At 36.9% G+C, this 18,790-nt stretch overlaps 1 protein-coding gene across 3 annotated transcripts in view; it reads left to right on the top strand.

Moving 5' to 3' along the window:
- The window catches only part of Ano3 (anoctamin 3), a 232,220-nt gene that overhangs the window by 179,294 nt on the left and 34,136 nt on the right, over positions 1–18,790 (top strand). For all 3 annotated transcript variants that reach the window (XM_005364062.3, XM_005364063.3, XM_026787772.1), the window contains 3 exons: positions 16,315–16,397; positions 16,792–16,932; positions 17,782–17,946. In XM_005364062.3, the coding sequence (XP_005364119.1) occupies positions 16,315–16,397; positions 16,792–16,932; positions 17,782–17,946 (389 nt within the window). The remainder of the gene's footprint in view (positions 1–16,314; positions 16,398–16,791; positions 16,933–17,781; positions 17,947–18,790) is intronic.

Here is an 18,790-nt window from a genome sequence, read left to right as displayed (position 1 = left end):
AGAGAGAGAGAGAGAGAGAGAGAGAGAGAGAGAGAAAGTTGCAGAAAGAGAGACCGCAGGAGAAAAGGAATCCCAAGAGGCTCACACTTACCTTCAGAAGTAACAGGTGTTTACAGACGGGAAATAAAATATCAAGTTGGCCTGGGTGGAATGAGTCCTCAGCGCTTGAAAGAGCAGGTGGGTTAAGTGTGACCGTGTGGCACCGAAGAGGACACAGGCAGATGCGAGAGAGACAAAATTAGGTGGGGTCGGCTGACTGGCTGGTAGTATCCTCCTTGTGTAATAAAGCAACCGAGAACCTGACTGACCTGCCTCTCAGCTGTAAGCAACAGGATATCACTTCACTCAGGTCTGAAAAAAAAAGCCCAACCCTCTAGTTTTCATAGGTTGCTTCATCAGATTTTGAGATAGGCTCCTTCCCTGCAGCAGCAGCCGCAGAAAAAGAGGATTGTTTGTTTCTTGAAGCGGGAGGCAGGTTGGTAATATCCTCTGGTGTATTAAGAACTCTTGAACTGTTCTAGCTACCTCTTTGCAGGTAAGAAAACATGAGTCACACACCACACCTGCTTCTGTATGCTAGTCCAAAATTATTCCACCTCATTAATAAATCCTCCAGTTCTCTGCAGTGGCTCTTTGTGACCTTAAACCTGGATGTGAAAAATTCATAGGGGTCTGTAGTGATGGACTTATCTGTGTGCACTGCAGTTGGTATTATAGAAAGTTACCCATACAAAAAGTCAGTAAATGTTTATTGGGAACTTTGAGAACACTGTGGTTCTTGCTGATTTTCCAGACTTTAAGAAATCACTGGAGCCTATGTGACAATGACCCAGGAGCCTTCTTGATCAAGCAGTTTCTGCCCTTTGTTCTATTTGCTTTAACTCTTGTTAGAATCCAGATGATTTCCAGAATACCTGGGTCATACTTAAATAGTTGAGTTAATAACAAGTTTTCATGGTTCCTTTTACCTCCTTCCCATGTCATATCAAAGGAAGAAATGTAAAAGTGGAATAAATATCCTTCACTTCAATATTTGGAGACTGGTACCAGTCTGTCTTGCTTAATATACCTGAGGTTCACACTTGGTTTCTATTGTACAAACAGACTTCCAACTGCTAAAGGGGTAAGTGAAACTTCAGCTAAAATGCAGGAGCTGAAGGTTTGAGTCGAATGTATGGAAACTGCTCAGTTAAGTGGATTCAGGAAAGAATGAGGTAATTCTATAGTTTTAAATTTTCTGCACCCACAAATTATCAAGTTACTAGGAAAAGGATCTACTGAGGATTGGAATAATCTCTGTCTGAACTCAGGGAACTGAGTATGAACTAACAGCATTGGGTGTATGGTATCCCTAGACATTCTCCTAGGCGTGTATAGGAACATCATTATCCCTTTCTGACTCCACAGTAGTAATTATATAGCTGATGACAGGCAGAAACATTGCAAAACTCTTGTACTCCCCGCTCTCTCCTTTTGTTGCCCTGGGTGTCAAAGCTGTCCTGGCCCTTTCCTGAAGACGTTAGCTGAGACCACAGAATGTTTATTATCGTGGCCTTCCTACAATCATAACCATCTGATTAGAGTGAATAAGGACAAGTTCTATTTAAACACTCATCGTGAACACATGTAGAAATAAACCCCAAACTGAAACAGATACATTAATTGAATTCCTCAGTTTTATTCAGTTTATTTGGTTGTGGCCAGAATCCTTTGATTCACATGAAGCTACTTGTGAATAGCTTAGATAAATGATAGATAGATAGATAGATAGATAGATAGATAGATAGATAGATAGATGATAGATAGATAGATAGATAGATGATAGACAGACAGACATGGATACATAGACATCTCCAAATATTTCTTACTGAAATACAGTTCCAAGCATATATGACCTTCTAAGGCTAGTTTCTCCTGAGAATCTCAACCAAAGATCAATTTCATTAGCCAGACTAGATTAGATAATCCATTTTTCAGTGTTTATATATATATTGTACTTACCCACTATGGTACTTTCCATCTATTAATTCAAGCCATTCTATTGTTTATTATTTAAGGCTTATAATTCAAACTGGGAAGAAATACTTCTTGATCTCATAGTCAAATTTAATAGGAACACATATCACTATAGATTATGTATCTGCAAGCAAATCCCTGTAGTTCATAACCACACTTAAGGCTGTTCTGAAAACAAATGCCCTTTTAGATCCACATATATATGCAATAACATCCTTGCGTGCCTACATGCAAAATTTTGCTAAGTAAAGTTGTGAAGTTGATGAGCTACTAGAATTAACTTTAAGTGACAGATTCTATATGATCTTTGATTTTATTTCAACCAATAGTTTGAAGAAGTGAATTTACTGTAACAAAATTTGTCCCATTATTTTGTAAGCACATCCTCTCAGTATGCTAGTCATAAGGAGTAAAATACACTTGATAGCAAAACGAAACACTTTGTTCTAATATAAGCAATAGAGAGTCATGGATTACTAAATTAACTAAAGAAAAACATACTGATTGGTGACCTGATGAAATATAAGTGTAATAAAATTTGTACTATGGATTTAATGCTGGATATATTATATAGTCATTTTGAATATTAAATTTGAGAGTATATTTTGTTTTATTAATTTATGATGGCTTCTGTTCAGGTTGTTTAAGATATGAATGATGACAAGAAAAAGAAATTAGGTATTATTGTTTTTTAAAGAAATAGGACAACATAATTAATAATTATTTTCTACTATGTAAAAACATTAATTTTCAAAAACAAGGGTAGAATGGGAATAGATTTAAAGTCAAAGTAAACTACTAAATTTGCAAAGAAAGGAATGGTTTATTAAATTTTCATTTTTCAGGAGATACAAGGTATAAGGGATCATTATGAAAAATTACCCCCAACAATGATACAAAGTGTTCAGAGATTCAACAACAGTTTATTAGTTTATTGGGTATTTTTCTGTGTAGTATAAGGCCTGACAGAAGTTGTCCACTGTGTCTACTTATTTATTTATCCTTCAATTTCTGTAAACTAAAGATAGAAAATGGTTGTGGGCTGCTCCTCCATAAGCACTTAAAAATAAATTTCTTTCTTCGTGTTCCCTCTATTAACAAGGCCATGCTCTGCTTATGTTAGCAGACTGCCTTCCAGTACACAGCTCCACTGCCTGCTCATTCAGTAAAAGACTTCTCGGGCTCATTCTGGCAAGGTTCTCAGTTCTCATACGCAGGGAGGCAGCTGTGTGCGTGGTAAGGCAAGTTTGGCCACTGAGTCATAGTTTCTTTATTGAGTCCTGATTTTGCTGCTTACTCATTTCATAATTGTGACTAGTCATATTTCTAAGGCTGCCCTCTCATTTGAAAAACAGTGAAAGTAACTCCTACTCCCTAGCTGCCTGTGGGGAAACCAATGACGTTAATGTGGGGAAAGAAGAGATCAACTAGGCCCAGTTAAAGACAAGCCTGATCATTTTTATTTTTGAAATGTTATAACTTAAAGCTTAGCATAGCCAGGAATAGAAGTTAAAATGGAACCAAAAGTTCAAGCACTTGTATTGAATTATTCTGAATTTGTATATATTTCTTGACATAGGAATTGGTCTATAATAGTCATTGACTAAATATGAGCAAACTATTGATATTTAATTGATTTCATTTTCCTATAGAAAGGCTTTCCCTGACCATACCTTTTATAAAACTATAGCCCTTAATTTTTAACATATCTTATCATATTCCTTATATTTCCCCAAAGTATTTATTGACCTACATAACACTTTAATATGTCTGTTTCCATCAATGTTTTAGCCACAGAATTGGATTAGGATCATAGTGAAAGAACTGGCATAGAGAAATGGATCAGAAAAGGATCAATTAATAAATAATTGACTGGATGGATATATTAGTAAACAACACAATTAACATCAATGATAACTAAAATCAAGTGGATGAATAAAACACCTTCAAATTCACTGTATTCTACGTAGAATATATTTCTTGTTGATGACTCATTCAAATCTGAAACATGATACTGCTGTTTTCATTTAAAGTCTTGCGTTGCCTATGTCCAGTGACACACACGGGTAATCCTAGAACTTCAAGGTTGAGGCAGGAGAAACAGGAGTTCAAGGTCATCCTCAGCTACTTACAAGCATGGACAACATAAAATCATTCTCAAACAAAAGAAGACATCCCTTGGACATGTTTGTATTTGTAAATATATGTTCACGTACTGTTTTCTCTAGTAGTTAATAAGGGGGAGGTGATCAGTCACAGATATCTACTTTAGTAAGGAGCACATCAGTCTTCTGTTCTAAGAATATAGAAGATATGAATGACCACAGTGCTACCTAAGGAGATAGATGTGATGGAGAGAATACTTTCTTCCGATTGCTTTATATTTAATATTCAGGTGAACAGCGAAGTTCTTAGCAGTGACAGAAAAATAAATGATAGATCTTAAAAGGGAAAAGAAAAAGTGTTATAACATGGCAGCCAGTGATGACTACTCACAGTTAATGACCACTAATGTAAACAAATCACTCAGTATAAATCTATGTTTTTCTGATTATGTTAATTACATGAGTACAGGAGAATGAAGAATAAAAACAAGAGAAGGAATAAGGAAAGAGAGAGGAGAGAGAGACATTACAGTAAAGAGGGAAAGAAAGGACAATAAACTTGCAACAGGATCAGTAGTTAAAAATCTGGATCAAGAAATTGTTGAGGACTGGAGAAATGACTGAGTGGATAAGTGATTTATGCTCTTCTAAAGGACCTGAGATCATTTCCCAGTCTCTGTGTCAAACTTCTCACATCTGCCTATAATTCATCTCCATGGCAATTTTTTGGTCTTCACATATACCTGCAAGCACATAGCATGTAAATACACACACATAATAAATAAAAAATAAAATATATCTAGATAAACAAACTGTTGAAATTTATAAATAATAAATTGGAATAGTAGATATAGTGGCTTAAGATTATGGTTATTTAAGATCATCAAATTATATCCTGAGAGGACGTAATGATTCAAAGCATCTTGGATAATCCAGACCAAAGAACATAGAAACCAGGGTACTGGAACAATTGCCTATGTGTATTGTAATTTATAAAAGTTATTTTAGGAGACTGATCGAATTTATACTAAGCCACAAGTTAAGAAGCATCTACAGGAATTGAATGTGTGTCACCAGAGAGTATATGACTGCAACACTGAGAGACAGAGGAAGTATGAATCAATAATGAATATTCAAACCTATAAATATTTGAAGGAGATAAAATGGCCCTGGGTCACAATGAGGAGCAAAAAATATCAACAGCTCATGTTTGTTTATTATTGATGTTAGAGACAGCCATCACTCGAGAGCATTTCATGAAAAGTGGGAATTCGGAAGAGTGTCAAATGATGGTTAGAGCAAAAATGTAAGAAAGTAGAAACTACTTAGCTATAGACTGCCTGAAGAACAGAGGGCACACTGAGCGTGCTATGGGAGTTAAGAGGATGGCTTATCAGAAAGCAATTGTCTTTCCCTGGAGGAATGGACATTGGAGAATTGAGGGTGATTTGGAAATTTGGAGCCCCTTGAAGTAGTTCACAGGAGTGAGAGATACAATGTATTTACTCTAATATGGTAGCCGTGTTTGGTGACAGAAAGTAGGGTTGAAGCGTTGTGATAATGTGGAAAGGTCTAGGCATTCTCTAGACACCAGCTGATTTAAGAATTCCAAAGTGGAAAACTTCCCTAATATTCAGGGGTCTCAAGAATCTTGTGTGTTTCAAAATTACATTGATCTCTGCAGTAAATACTTAATATTCTTTTATGCTCAGGAACCACAGCTGATTACTCCTTTGTGATGAAGTATAAAATTATCCAAGTTTTCTTCCTTTAAACCCTAATTTAATTTAGAGTCTAGTATATTTTTTTTGGTAACCCTTGCCTAATCGATCAAAACTCACTTTATATGGACCTATTATATTAAGTAAAGTTACAGCCAGGCATAAATTTAATTAAACAGCAAAGCTGACAAGTTAATAGTCCTAGGACTTGCTGTAGCACTCTTAGGACCAGATCTTTGTGACTTATTCAAGCTTTTGAAATCCCTAAGGCAAGATAATCAGAAACTGCTGGAGAAAAAAATCATTTATTTCTACTTAGAAAAAAATATCATAGATAAATCATCTCTGCTACAACACACAGGAGTTTTTGTTTTGTTTTATTTGTTTGTTTGTTTTGAGGGATCTCACTACTGAGTTGTAACTTGCAGACGGCAAAGGAGGGTTCAGGAAGCTACACCACCAGAGAGCACCCTAAAGCCAACCTTGGTATGCTTTTTGGCTCATATGCTAGCATAGGAGGAAAGGCATGCTTATTCCTGACTTTATTCATGACCTGAATAGGACTTTGAAATCAAGTTCACAGGCGCCACATAACAGAAAATGCCAAGTGGTCTTTTCATGAACTGCAAGGTTGTAAGAAGCTCAATTGTAAAGCACATTGAAATCACATAATTTTTAATTAAACAACTTTAGAAGTTCTTAGTTACAAAGGATAGTTCTGTGCTGAGTCAGGAAAGAATCCTGAAAGAATTACACATAGCAATATCCTGAATCCCTTCTTTTAAACCTGGAGTTAAAAATAGTAACAGGATCTCTGGCATCAGAGCAACCTGAACCAAGTTCATTATGGGCAAGTTTGCTATGAAGCCCAGACTTCAATGGACTTGCCAGTAAAGTAACTTACAAATGAGACAGTGACAAAGGCGTAATGACTAACTATGCAGAACATGTAACAGAGTAGCAGGCTACATGATACCCGGAATATCTGAATGTGTTTGGTAGAGAGACAAGGATTCCTTATGTAGCCTGGGCTGGCCATGAACTAAAGATTTTTTTCCTACCTCATCTTCAGTTCTGACAAATAGTTACGGGACACTATCACCCCCATATATTGTTAATGCATTTTAGCTATTTGTAAGAAGGGGCATTAAAATGTTGAAGAACTATATGAAGAATAGAAAACAAGACATACAAACACAAAATTAGGCACAAAAAAAAAGGAGAATGGCAGCCTGGCATGGCAATCTGCATCTAAATACCTTCCCAAGCAGTCAGGAGGCTAAAACAGGAAGGATCATTTAGGTCTGTGACTTCAAAACAAACATGGGTAATAAGTGAGATATTTTCTCATTTTTTTAAATAAGAAGAATAAAGAAACCACAAATGTTCAGGGCTCCAGAAGAATACGCACCAGATGCAGAGTACAGAAATCATATTTTATCAATTCACTTCTTGATACTTCTCTGGAATGCTTTTGATCTTGATTTTTCTGAACTTTTAAAAAATTATTACCTCTTCAGGGGATGGTCAGTAGCATAGCTCAAGACAACCTAGACAATAATGAGGACCCTAAGAGAGATATATATGGATCTAATCTACATGGGAAGTAGAAAAAAATAAGATATCCTGAGTAAATTGGGAGCATTGGGACCATGGAAAAGGGTAGAAGGGGAGAGGAGAGGAAGGGAGGGTAGCATAGAAAAATGTATAGCTCACTAAAATCAATAAAAAATATCTTTTTCCCATTTAGTTTTAGCCTGCTCTGGGCTCCCATCCATGCTTAACTTTGGGTTCATTTGTCATAATTGTTTTTTATGAACAAAGTTCTTTTTCAATGGATTCAATAAATCGGATTAAAACAAAGAACGAGAATGCTGGATAGACTTATACTTTTTTTTTCCTGCAGAATGTCTACGTCAATGTCATTTTGATTACTGATAACAAAAATGTATTCAACTTTATAATGCTGAAGGTGCTGTGCAATTTTAAGATTGTTATAAATTCCATAGTTCCAAGAACACCGCATTTCAAAACTTATTTCTTTTCCATTGTCTGTGCTGAACCCCATGGAGGATATGCAGATCACTGCACAGCCCTGACATGGCCCCCAAGAGAATCAACATAGAAATGCCAGCAACTTTCCCCATGATCCTTTGCAACACAATAACAAGTTGAAATAATTGGGCAACATATGAAAGTGCTTATGTAGCACATATGTGTGCCTTACTAAGCACAAACTAAGAATATCCTGACTCCATATTTCTATTGTCTGCTCTTAGAAACACTCATGGCCACTTTACCATCCCCTACTTGAAGAAAGTCAAGATTATAGCTATGTCTACATGATGCTTTTAGATACAGTAAACCATGAGCAGATCAACTACTGTTTGAAAAATTAATGTTCTTGAATTTTAGATCAAGAAACAGAAAACGTAAAGTACAGCTATGGATTGGAAACCAAATTCTTTGGCTACAATTTTTTTTAGGTTTAACAACTAGCAGTTGTTAAACAAACTGTAACTAAAGTTTAGTATAGCCTTCAAGTTCATTAAACAGAAATAGACCACTGACAAGATGCTGAATTTGCAAAAAAACCTTATGAAGTATATTTATTATTCTCATTTTAAGTTGCAAAATGGAAATTCACTCTTTTTAATTTACCCATTTAGAAAAAACTACATACATCATATAAGCCCCAGAAGATTCCTAACTTAAACCATGCTCTTTGCACAGTGCATTACCCCTTCATAGGTATTCTAAAGATGAGAATTTGCTCAAGAAGGTACATTTTCTTGTGTTTGTTATGAAAATGTGGTTAGTAATTTTTATAATTTGTGGCATTTTCTATGTTTCTCAGTATGTTCTAAGTTAGTACATCCAGGCCAAGATAAAAGCTTATATTATGTGGTAGAAAAAATAAATATTTAATAATGTTTAGGTTGCTGACATCTGCCAATCAAAAATTAAGAATTCAGTTTTTGGCAAGTTTTTTTGGGGGGCAGGGCAAAGCTATTCCAGACATTAACAAAAGATGGAGATGGAAAGTTTATTTCATGTCCCTCTTTCCTTTATAAATTAACAGCTACTGTGATCATTCCTCTGAGCATCATTAAGTACAAGTATTAAATACACCTCTTAAGAAAAATATCTAAGTGACTATGTCAGTAGCTCCTGTCTGTTAATGGGACAGTGAGGACTATGTGTGCCTCTCTTCATGTTTAGTTCATTTGGCACAAACCCCTGCATAAGGAAATTTCAACAACAGACTTGATCCGATTATTTCTGCTTGCTATTACATTTGTAACAAAAAATGTTGAACAGAATTACCACAAACTGTATCAAATATATGAAATGTCAAGTAAGAAAAGAACATAAGGAAAATGAATCTCATACTTAACAAGATTACACTTGCTTAATAAGAATGCACTGTAGAGGCTAAGAGATGGCTCTTCTTGCTTTTGGGGGGACCCTCAGTTCCCAGCACACACAGGCAGTGACTCCACCTACCTGTAACTCCAAATCCAGCATATCAAACACTCTCTTTGGTTCTGTAAGTATCTGCTCATGCACATGCATGCTTGCATACACACACACACACACACACACACACACACACGTACACATACATACTTATATAATAAAGTAATGTATTTGTTAAATAGAATAAAAGGTAAAAAGCTGCCATGTTTATATCTGTATAGACACAGTTAATATTTTAGCAGCTGAAGTGTGAGTATTCATCCCAATGTGAATATGTGGTACTATAATATTTATTTAATATAGAAATTCCAAAATCAAATTATATTACATGATTTCTTAGTTTTATAGTTTTATTTTTGTTATATTTATTAATTTATTTATTTAGTGTGTGTGTGAGCGAGTGTGTGGGGGTGTGCACCCATAAGACATGCGTATGCAGATCAGACAGAAGATAACTTGCTGGAGTTGGTTCTCTCCTTCCACCATGGAAAAAAGTAGGAATCAAAGCGCAGTCCTAGGTGTCTTTACCCCAGGCATCTACTCCACATGATGACTTTCTGAATCAAAGCCAAGAGTCTAAACGAGTCAAGATTGTAGTGAGAATTCTTCCACCAGGCCCGTTTAACGGCTCTCCTTCCTCCTGCCTCCTCCCCCCATCTCATCTGCTTGAGCCATGAGTTTAAGCGACTCTCTTCCTTCAGCCTCCTGCTTCCTGGATCTCCAGGGAAATGTCACCTTACCCAGCTACAGTTCTGTTTTCATATACATAGCATGACATTGGTTAGGTATGTTATGCCCAAATCCACAAAGTTTCCACAAAAGCCAACAAGAAGACCGAGTCCCATAAGTAAAAGCAAAGAGCCTTTATTTTAATCAAGTTTGCAAACTCGGTCTCTCCGCATGTCCAACATGTTGGAATAACCAGAAAGCCCCGAGCTCAGTTAGAATTGTTTTTTTAGTAGTAAAGGTGGAGGTGAGGGGTCTTTGAGCTTCAGGACCCCTGGTTGACTGACATTTGTCTAGAGGTGTCCTGGTGAGTGTGTGCTGGCAGGTGATCCTATCTACCCTGTGGTTGGAATGTTAGACATTTCTTTGAATGGTCTGTTTTTGGGTGGTGCTAGGTAATCTCAGTTTGTGGTTCTTTCTGCAACCAGGTATTGCCTCAGGGTAAACTACTGAACTCAGGCCTCTCTAATTTTATCTAGCCAAGTCTTACTCGACAGGTGATAATGGTTGGAAGTAAAGAACTTCCTTTGGGTGACCTGCCCATACTTAGCTTATCATGACTGGCCCCCACGTTGTATAACTTCGTATTTCTCTGTGGATTTTCTGGGGGGATGGGGGGGGGAGAATAAAACAGTTGTTAATTTCAGAAACTTGTGAGTATTGCTAGAACTTAGCAAGACTTACTGTTTTGCCATCTTCTCTCTTACTTAATGTTACAGGAGAAATGATGGGAGTGGGAGGGGGAGGCTCTAAATGTGAAGTTAGAGAGAGAGAGCTTGGAATAAGGCTAACAAATCTAGACTAGGCCCAGGGATGTTTCTCTGAGATAAGCGGCGCTGAAATCAGGCCTTAGATCTTCCCCTTCACAGACATTCTTCTTCCATGTGGGCTTTTCAGACCAGGAGCCATCTCTAGGCCATTATTGCATTCCAATGAGATGTTAGCTCAAAAACAAACAGGAATGTACCCCAGGCTGCGAATTTGAAACATCATATTCATGGCCCTTTTTTCCAAGTATAGAACCTGCTCTACAAGGTCTCTAATTCTACCTTGTATGTAGCAGTGTTGCAATACTGTATGGGGAAAACACATTATGCTTGAGGGTGTTACCAAAAATAAATCCTAGGAATAAAGGAAGGTCTTCAGTTGCACTTGGGTGAGGTCCAAACTGGCAGTCTGCTGCTCTAAATCATCCAGCTTCAGATGGGCTTCCTTGAAGAAGGCTCCAAACTTTATCTCCTTTGATGAGCCCAATACCTGAAATTCCATTTTGTTCTCCAGGTACAGATTTAGCAACATTTGAACTGGGCCTTCACCCTTTTTCTCTGCCCTTTCAAAACCCCTATTCCTTTAGAAAAGTAATAATGTAGTTTGTAGAATGTTTTTAAGAATGTAGTAATTTTTTTTTCAAAATTTTTAAAATGAAACTTCATACCTGATACCCCAAAACATATAAGAAAGGAGGGTGTCTCTGGCCAGTAATAATGATGATTGGTCCTCCTGTCCCAGTGAAATTCCATGCAGCATAATGTGAAAGCCTGGAAAAATGTAAACAACGCAAGACTAAAAGTGACTGCCACACCCCTGAATCTAAAGGCATTTTAACACATGCTTAATGACCATTTAGTGTGGAAACCAGAACAAGGTGGGGGCTAGAGAAATAGCTTAGGGGTAAGAATGTGTGCTGCATACATGTTAGATCTGATCCAGACCCAAGCAGATATTTCAAAAGCTAGGCCTGGTCACACATGTACCCTTAACCTTCCCTTTGCATTTGTAGTGGAGTAAGGTAGGGGGAGGTACAGAGACAGGATGATTGCTGGGGTTTGGTGGCTGTCAGCCTAGGTCCAAATTCAAAGAGACACTCAAAGAAATAAGGCAGAAGGCAGAGAGTGACCCAATAGCCTCTGCGGGCCTCTGCACAAACACATGCAGGTTTGCACAACCACATACCTATGTACACACGCACGCATGCACACACAGGTATGGTGTTGTAGGAGCTGCGGATTGCATTCTACCACCCAGCTCCCGCCACCGGCTAGCTTTACCCAAAATAACAACACACAAACTGTATTCTTTTAAACACTGCTTGGCCAATTAGCTCTAGCCCTTACTGGCTAATTCTCAGATCCCGATCAACCCATCTCTAATAATCTGTGTAGCAACAGTCTTACCAGGAAAGATTCAGCATGTCTGACCTGGTGGCTTGCTTCAACGCATCTGCCCGGGAGAGGGGAGCATGGCCTCTGAGCTCACTTCTTCTTCCTCCCAGCATTCTGTTCTGTTTACTCCTCCCACCTATGTTTTAACCTATGAGGGCCAAGCAGTTTCTTTATTTTTTAACCAATGACCTTCCTCCATCAGTATGGAGTAATAATTCTTAAGAACTGGAAAAAAAATCAAATGAAAGAAGTAACGAGTAATCCCTGCTAAGTACTGTGGATGCTTTTGCAGGTCTGTTGACCTTACAGAGAGGGCCAGGGAGGTTTCAATCATAGTGATCCTTCGATTTTGTGACTTTTGTATAAATAAATACTTGAAACAAAACAGAGCAGCGCCTAACCTCTTTGACGTGACCCTGTGTTTCTGCTCTTCAGCTATTCACTTTAAATGAGGCACCATGAGCACTCTGTGCCTGGTTCCTTATTTATGATGACCATGAACAGTCTGAATGTCATCTCACTTGCTCCTCTAGACAGGTCTGTACTCTGCAGAACATGTTTGCACTCTGTGATCTACTTCTCCAGACATTTACCATTAATATGTGACACATGTCCTTGGAGCACTACATATTCATAACAATACTGTATCTTATACATCTACACATGCAAATGCTTATGTGTGATTCCACTTCTAATCTGAACCATATCTGCCCTTGTACTGACTTTCTCTCCTCTCTTAAAAATTAACAATGACCTCACTTCATACACTTTTATCTTAAGATATTTTTATTTTTCAGCAAGTAAGTTTCAGTGCACCCCTTCCTTCTCCACTGCCCATCATCTGTTACCATGTGCGTTTTGTGCCACTGTTTTGTCTTTGTACTCCAGTCTCCCTGCTGTGTGTTCCATGTGATTTGATTTATTCTATTCTTTCTGTTTCCTCAGATCTCCAGGACATTTATTTCACAGTAGTATGCCAGTTCTCACTACTTCTCTCGGCTTTGCCTTCTCACCTATCAGCGTCTCAATTCTCAATTCTACCCAGTAGAATAACACTGAGGGATATGCAGCATGAAAGAAGTAGCCTAGCTCCCATAGGTCGCTTCAGCTTTAAAAAATCCCAAATTTCTCTTCTAGTCAATAATTGTTACTGCTGTGTAGCACACATCTTGTATAATAGATGACATGCAGGCTTTTGTTAATAATTGTGAAACTGAGCATTAGACCTATTAGGGGATGTATGCATTACATGTTTTGAGGGGAGTTGTTTGGGGTTTTTTTGTTTGTTTGCTTGCTTGTTTTTCGAGACAGGTTCTCTACGGAAGAGTCCTAGCTATCCTGAAATTCACTCTGTAGACCAGGCTGTCCTCAAACTCACAGAGATCCTCCTGCCTCTGGGATCAAAAGCGTGCATCACCAACCACCCAGCTGCATTACATGATTTTTAGTTGCTTCATATATAGTTACACACTGAAACAAAATGTTAGTCATTATTAATGTCCATTTGTTTTTTTTAATTACTTTGTCTGTGAATGTTAATTCGTGTCCCTAATATCAGCACTCTAAAGACTGAAGTGGGATTTTCAGTGTTTTGAGACTAGTCTGAGCAACACAGAAAGCTCTAGGCTAGCCTGACATATATAGAAAGAAACTGTCTCGAAAAAAAGATATTGACTTACTTCTGTTTGATACTGTAAATTAATGGTAGAGAACTTCTCTGACTGTCCCAAAAATAACCCTCCAAAATAAAGAAAACAGAAGTGTTTTTAAACTGTTGTTTATTTTTGAGACAGAGTCTCAGTATGTAATCCGGACTAACCTAGAACTCACTGTGTAGAAAAGACTGGCCTAGAACTCATAGAGCTATGTCTGTCTCTGCCTCCTAATCCTGGGACTAAAGGTATGCTTCACCATGCTCAGACCTGAAACTGTCTCTTAAAGTATAATTTACATACATTAAAAACCCATAAATCAAGTACAGTATTACTATTTTTGAAATATGTATGAACTTGAATAAGCACCACTTTCATTAAAGAATATACTCCATCCATTGCTTTGTGGTGATCGCCAGAAGCAACAACTGTTAAAATTTTTTAAGTTATATGTTTTTTATTTATAAGTTTAGTAGGTATTTATAAGTAATAAATTTCATCCTTGCTCTGTGTCTGGCACACTAAATTTTTCTGGAAGCTTTCTTTCAAGTTAAGTTTAAAAGTGAGAATATGGATTCCCTCAAGAGCTCAAATAAATAAGCCATGCATGAAATGAATGTATCTTGGTGAGAATGGACTTTTAACATACAGCCTAATTCAATATTGAGCTCAATGAAAATGCCATCTTGTCTGGATTCAATATCTGTTCCTGAAACTTATGCTTTGAAACTTTCATCATTCAAGATCACATTTATTTTATTTAGATTTTCTGTTGGTTGTGTCTTATTCAAGTATATTCTAGTAAGGGGCAATTTCACACAGTTCAGTGAGAAGCCTTGATGAGACTAGTGTTAAATAAAATGTGATTGAACATTCTGTGTTTTTATTCATATTAAAAATGTAAAGTGTTTTTGGCCAGAAGTCATGGCATATTACATTGCTTAATTTAAATTGTGCCTCTTTTATGTTCTCTCTCTCCCTCTCTCTCTCACTTACTTCTTTCCATCCAACTTCCTTCAGAAGTCTCAGATACCTCCATTAGTTGGTAACACTGTTTATAGTCTGTTATTTTAAAAGCTAATCAGTCCTAGGGAAACCTTGATTGTCTTTTAATCAGTGGAGTCTGGTGATTCAACCTCTTTTTGCCATTTCTAATCTTTAAAGATTTTGTAAGAAATCAGCACATAAGATTTATGGTAGGTCCAGGAATGGCAGAGGAAACCTGCAGGCACCATCCAGGCTTACTCAGTGAAGAATGTCAGCCCTGTCTGTTCCACCATTATGTTCTATGATTGCAGACACGGGCATGTATTGCCTCTGTTTTCAAATCCGAGTAATCATAACTTTCATTTTCTTCTTGAAAATTTTAGGAGACTATTAATTATATCCTAAATAAAATTAATGATTCATGAAAATGAAAAAAAAAGAATTTTATAAATCTTAAAATGAGATTAAAATGTAAGGTAACATAACTGAACATGGTGTTTAATAACTAATATATATTCTGACTTTAATTATAAAAATAAGTCCTAATAGATAACTCAAAATCTCCCCCTTTCCCATTCTTTGACACTGAAGTTAAGAAAAGAATGAATTCACACTGAATGATCTCACTTTGCTTCATTAACCTGAACTTTTCTAAAAATTGTATTTTGCTAATTGCACTGTAATACTTCCTTATTATAATTCTCAGAGTTGTATTTGTGAAGAACAGCATCTTATTCTGTGAGATATAATGATTTCCAAGATTATAGTGCCTTGGCCAAAATTCAAAAGCAGAAAATAGATGGATTCTTGTATAGATAGTTCGTAAATGTTTGGGACTGTACAGTTGAGCTCTCAGCTAGAGCCACAAAATCCTTAAAGGTGTAGAGTACAGCCACATTCTCTCTCATATATTTATGCAAAAATGTCACATAATAATTGAGGCATTTCTTAACTTTTTGAGTCTCTTTCAGCTTAAACATAGCCACATATGTATCAGAGAATCTTATCTGATGTCTTTTCTCATCTTTTCATTAAGATGACCTTATAGTTTATCTCTTTGTCTCCTACTAGTCTCTCTGGTCTTGGATGAGTAAGTATCTGGTTTTGAGTAGATGAAAGTTTAAAGTTTTGAGGTAATGTTGAATAATCATGAAAAAGACAACAGCATTTATTTTTCTAATCTTGACTTTCCCAGAATCATTTTGACATACCATGCTAACAAAAACATCACCAATGTTAAAGGTTGCCTCCCTTTAGGCATGCATACAGACAATATTATATAAAGACCAAAAAGGAAGATGATATAAATATAATTCCAACATTTATTTAATAATGCTTAATCACATCAAACAATTTAATTATATGATAAAATATACCAGTCTGAAGAAAAGCAATGTGACGTGCTTAAAGCGGATAATTATTATTATGTTGCTATTATTGTTGTTATTATTATTATATTTTATAGCCACAGTCTTTCTTGAGTTCTGGAAAAGAAGAAGAAGTATACTGACTTATGCTTGGGACCTTATTGAATGGGAAGAAGAGGAGGTAAGAAAGATATCAGGAAAACAGAAGTTAAGGAATCTGGGGAATCACATAAAACTCAGGACTCTTCAATGCACATACCAGGAATAGAGTATATCATTACATCACACTGATGAGATTCCTCACTTCATGAAGGTGGCAGGAGTCAAGGGAGAAGCAGATGTTGCTGAAACTATTTCTATAATGTTTTCTTAGAGTGAATCCATAGAAAATTATGTTAATTAAAATACACCAAGAGATTTATTTGCAATGTAATTGGTATTATTTTTTTTTAAATGTGTATCTTTGAGCAAGCAACATGAAAGCAGGCTAAGTGTAAGAGTTGTGTTCATTGTTGGTAGTTTTTCTTTTTTAATTCATGGAATTGCTATTTAGGTAACCTCAGTTTCTCCCATAGGAAACACTTCGCCCCCAGTTTGAAGCAAAATATTACAGGATGGAGGTGATAAACCCCATCACGGGGAAACCCGAGCCTCATCAGCCTTCATCCGACAAAGTCACACGTCTTCTTGTGTCTGTCTCAGGGATCTTCTTCATGGTAAAATATCGACATCTGTGTAAAAATGTGTGGGACTCCGGGTTTAGAAATATAATCCAGCATACTAACAATGCAAAAGAAAATTACCCTTTTCACTATCACACACACACACACACACACACACACACAAACACACACAAACACACAAATATACACACACACACTACATGTAATTGGAAAGCACAGCCAGCCTGGTGACATTTCCTTACAGTATCTCAGCATCTCTTTGAATAAAGCACTAGAAAAACAGTTACCTTAAGATGGAAATTCTTAGAGTTGGCCTCTACAAGCAAAATATCTGCTTAAAACTAAGCCATCTATCTGAAAGAGGATCTTTGGACCGAATTTGCACTTTAGTGAGATAGCTGTTTGCTGTACTAAAACAGCTTAACTATTTCTTGTTTCTGTTTTGGTTTCGTTTATTCCCTAATTTATTTATTTTATTACACATAGTCCTTGGTTGCTGGGGATGGAAATGAGGCTTTACACCTGCTAGGTACGTACTGTAGCAATGAGTTGCTATTTATTCATTTTATGTAACAAGTAAGTTTGTACTTAGCACAAGATACATGATGTTTTGAAGTGTACTTACAAATGTGATGCTTAAATCTAGCTAATTAAAAATATGTTGCCTCTTGGCATTTGTACATTTAAGTTTAAAGCTTACATTGCTGTCTAACTCTAGTTTCACATCCTTCCTTAAAGAGGACAACATAATTTATGGATTTGTTTCCCAGAAAGAGAATTACCTTCAACGTTTGGAGTGTGAATTTGTGGTTTACTTGTCGTTTTTTAGTAAGACAAAAGACAAGGTGTCCTCTCTGCTCCCCTCCCTTGTTCTCTCTGCAGATCTCCTTGGTCATCACAGCCGTATTTGCAGTGGTAGTGTACCGCCTGGTTGTCATGGAACAGTTTGCATCATTCAAGTGGAACTTCATCAAACAGCACTGGCAGTTTGCTACATCTGCTGCTGCTGTCTGTATCAATTTCATAATCATCATGCTGCTGAATCTTGTAAGTATTTGTGGCACTATTACTCAATAGTCATAAAGACAGTGAGAAAAGATTATTCTTCCTTAGTGTTGAAACGTGTGTGTGTGTGAGAGAGACACTACAACAGTTTTTAATGTGTTGGCTATGGTACGAAGTGAATTAAGTCAAAAGGACTGTGTGTTGCTGACATGACCATGCCTGCATCAAAGACCCCAATGCTTTAGACCCATCAGAAATGGCAAAGCCTACCTGCTACTATGCTCAAGGACCAAGTGCAAATGTCCATATTATGTGCAAAGCTTTCTCCCCGAAGATGTTTGCAACCTAAAGACTGATCTCCTACACAGATTGCTCCAGCTGGGGCCAGCCAATCCTGCCTCCCTTTTCAACTATATATAATAAACATGCTAAGCATCTAGGATGCTGTAGCTTGACCATCTGAGAGCCCAGTTCAATTGATCACAGTATTTCCTCCCAAGTAGCTGTATGTGTGTCTTCTCTTCATTCCCTTTCCACCCAACTGTGGTTAATCTTTCCAGGATGTAGGAATTTACTGTCTTTGGCTCTACACGATCATTCTTTCAGGTTACTATGTAATAATTTCTAAAAGGAGCATCTTTGTTTCAAAAATCACACATATGTATGGACTCATAATTGAATGTCTATTTATGAAATAACTTCGTGATGCCTGGTCTAGTTCTTAAGAGTTTTTGTCAATAAAAGGCAATGTTTCCTGAACATATAAGATATTAATGACAAATTAAAGAGAACTTAATTCTTCGATCAATCCCCTAAAGTAGATGGCATGTCCAGTATATTAATGAAGAATCTGAGATTCAAACAACTTAAATAAATTGCCTCAAAT

Source organism: Microtus ochrogaster, assembly GCF_000317375.1.
Source record: "Microtus ochrogaster isolate Prairie Vole_2 chromosome 14 unlocalized genomic scaffold, MicOch1.0 chr14_random_1, whole genome shotgun sequence".
NCBI classification, from domain to species: Eukaryota; Metazoa; Chordata; class Mammalia; order Rodentia; family Cricetidae; genus Microtus; species Microtus ochrogaster.
The sequence above is the reverse complement of the archived record's forward strand: the minus strand, read 5'-3'. Positions and strand labels throughout refer to the sequence as shown.